This window comes from Lupinus angustifolius, unplaced genomic scaffold (genome assembly GCF_001865875.1).
Source record: "Lupinus angustifolius cultivar Tanjil unplaced genomic scaffold, LupAngTanjil_v1.0 Scaffold_401, whole genome shotgun sequence".
Classification (NCBI taxonomy): domain Eukaryota; kingdom Viridiplantae; phylum Streptophyta; class Magnoliopsida; order Fabales; family Fabaceae; genus Lupinus; species Lupinus angustifolius.
The window spans coordinates 34634-35885 of record NW_017727812.1 but is presented as its reverse complement, the minus strand read 5'-3'; the positions used below and the strand labels follow the sequence as shown (position 1 = coordinate 35885).

The following is a 1252-nucleotide window of genomic DNA, read 5'->3' as shown; positions in this document are numbered from 1 at the left end:
ACAACAATGGTGAATGCTAAGTTATCAAATGTCAATTCAAATTTGTAAATCAATAGATTTTACATAACCACATTACATAATAATTAAAAGTCTTTATAATAATAATTCAAAACATGTCTCTCTAACCATATTAGATAATAATTCTCTCTAACAAGTCTGTAATAATAATTATAAAATAACTAAGCAGTAATAAAGTCTTGGATTAGCTAATATTAAAATCTTCAATCAACCATCCTTGAAGTTGTTCCATTCCCAATATCATTAGATTCATCATCATCTTCATCTATATATAGTAACAAAATTAGAAGAATGAAATAGTTAAACTTACATTGAAAAATTATAAGAAGAAATAATCAAAATTTAGGTTAGGTTGCATTAAACAAGTTACCAACTTACCATTGTTAGCAAAACCATGCAACCAATTGCGAGTACAAATCAAAGCTTGTACATTTTTTGGCAAAAGACGACTCCTATATTTGTTAAGGACATGTGCACCAATGCTAAACGCAGATTCAGATGCAACAGTAGTAATAGGAATGCTTAGCAAGTCACGAGCCAATAATGATAAATCGGGAAAACGAGTAACTTTACCCTTCCACCATTTCAAGACATCTAATTCTTCATCCAACTCTTTGATTGGTTCATCTAAGTAGACATCTAGTTGAGACTTCCCAGCTTGACTTATAAGAATCATATTATGTTTTTTTAATTCCTAGCATAAAAATCAGATAATAGAAAACATTTACTAAAATAAACCATCAAAAGTAGAAACAAGTAATAACGAATCAATCTAATTCGCAGTAAACAAATTAAACTTACATCAAACATGCATCTTTTGACTGAAGTTGTACTCCTTGATGTTTTTGGAAGTGGACCACTTGTAAGATTGGTTTGGACATTCGAGTTAGATTGATTGTTGTTTGTAGTAGCTGCAGCATACTTCTCAAAAAGCATGTACAAGTTTGACTTCACATGTGCTACTTTTTCATCAGCAGTACCAACATCAATTTCTGAATAGCAACATCTCAACATTTCCAACTTCATTCGTGGGTCCAAAACTGCTCCCATAGCAAGTGTGACACTATAATCATTCCAATATTTTTCAAACTTCACAATCATTTTTTCACTCATTCCCCTTATGACTTCATCTTCATCTTTTACAGTTTGAAGTAGAACGCATTGAATTTTCCAAACTTGCATGAAATACAAGTTAGATGTTGGGTATGATGTACCAGAAATTAATTCAGTAATC

At 31.0% G+C, this 1252-nt stretch overlaps 1 protein-coding gene across 1 annotated transcript; it reads right to left on the bottom strand.

Annotated features, from left to right (window-relative positions):
- Window positions 1-221: 221 nt before the first annotated feature.
- Window positions 222-1230, bottom strand: LOC109341198 (zinc finger BED domain-containing protein DAYSLEEPER-like). Its single transcript, XM_019579049.1, has 3 exons — window positions 820-1230; window positions 397-712; window positions 222-283 (listed from the first exon to the last, which is right to left on the bottom strand). The coding sequence occupies exons 1-3, from the start codon at window positions 1198-1200 to the stop codon at window positions 222-224; spliced, it is 759 nt and encodes a 252-aa protein (XP_019434594.1). The 5' UTR covers window positions 1201-1230.
- Window positions 1231-1252: the final 22 nt, after the last annotated feature.

What these genes read in the sequence shown, in the direction of transcription:
- LOC109341198 (XM_019579049.1), bottom strand. Translation starts at nt 1,200, where the DNA reads ATGCAAGTTTGGAAAATTCAATGCGTTCTACTTCAAACTGTAAAAGAT. An exon ending in TCAAAAGATGCATGTTTGAT is followed by an intron (nt 713 to 819) that starts GTAAGTTTAATT and finishes TTTTTATGCTAG; the next exon opens with GAATTAAAAAAACATAATAT. An exon ending in GCATGGTTTTGCTAACAATG is followed by an intron (nt 284 to 396) that starts GTAAGTTGGTAA and finishes TACTATATATAG; the next exon opens with ATGAAGATGATGATGAATCT.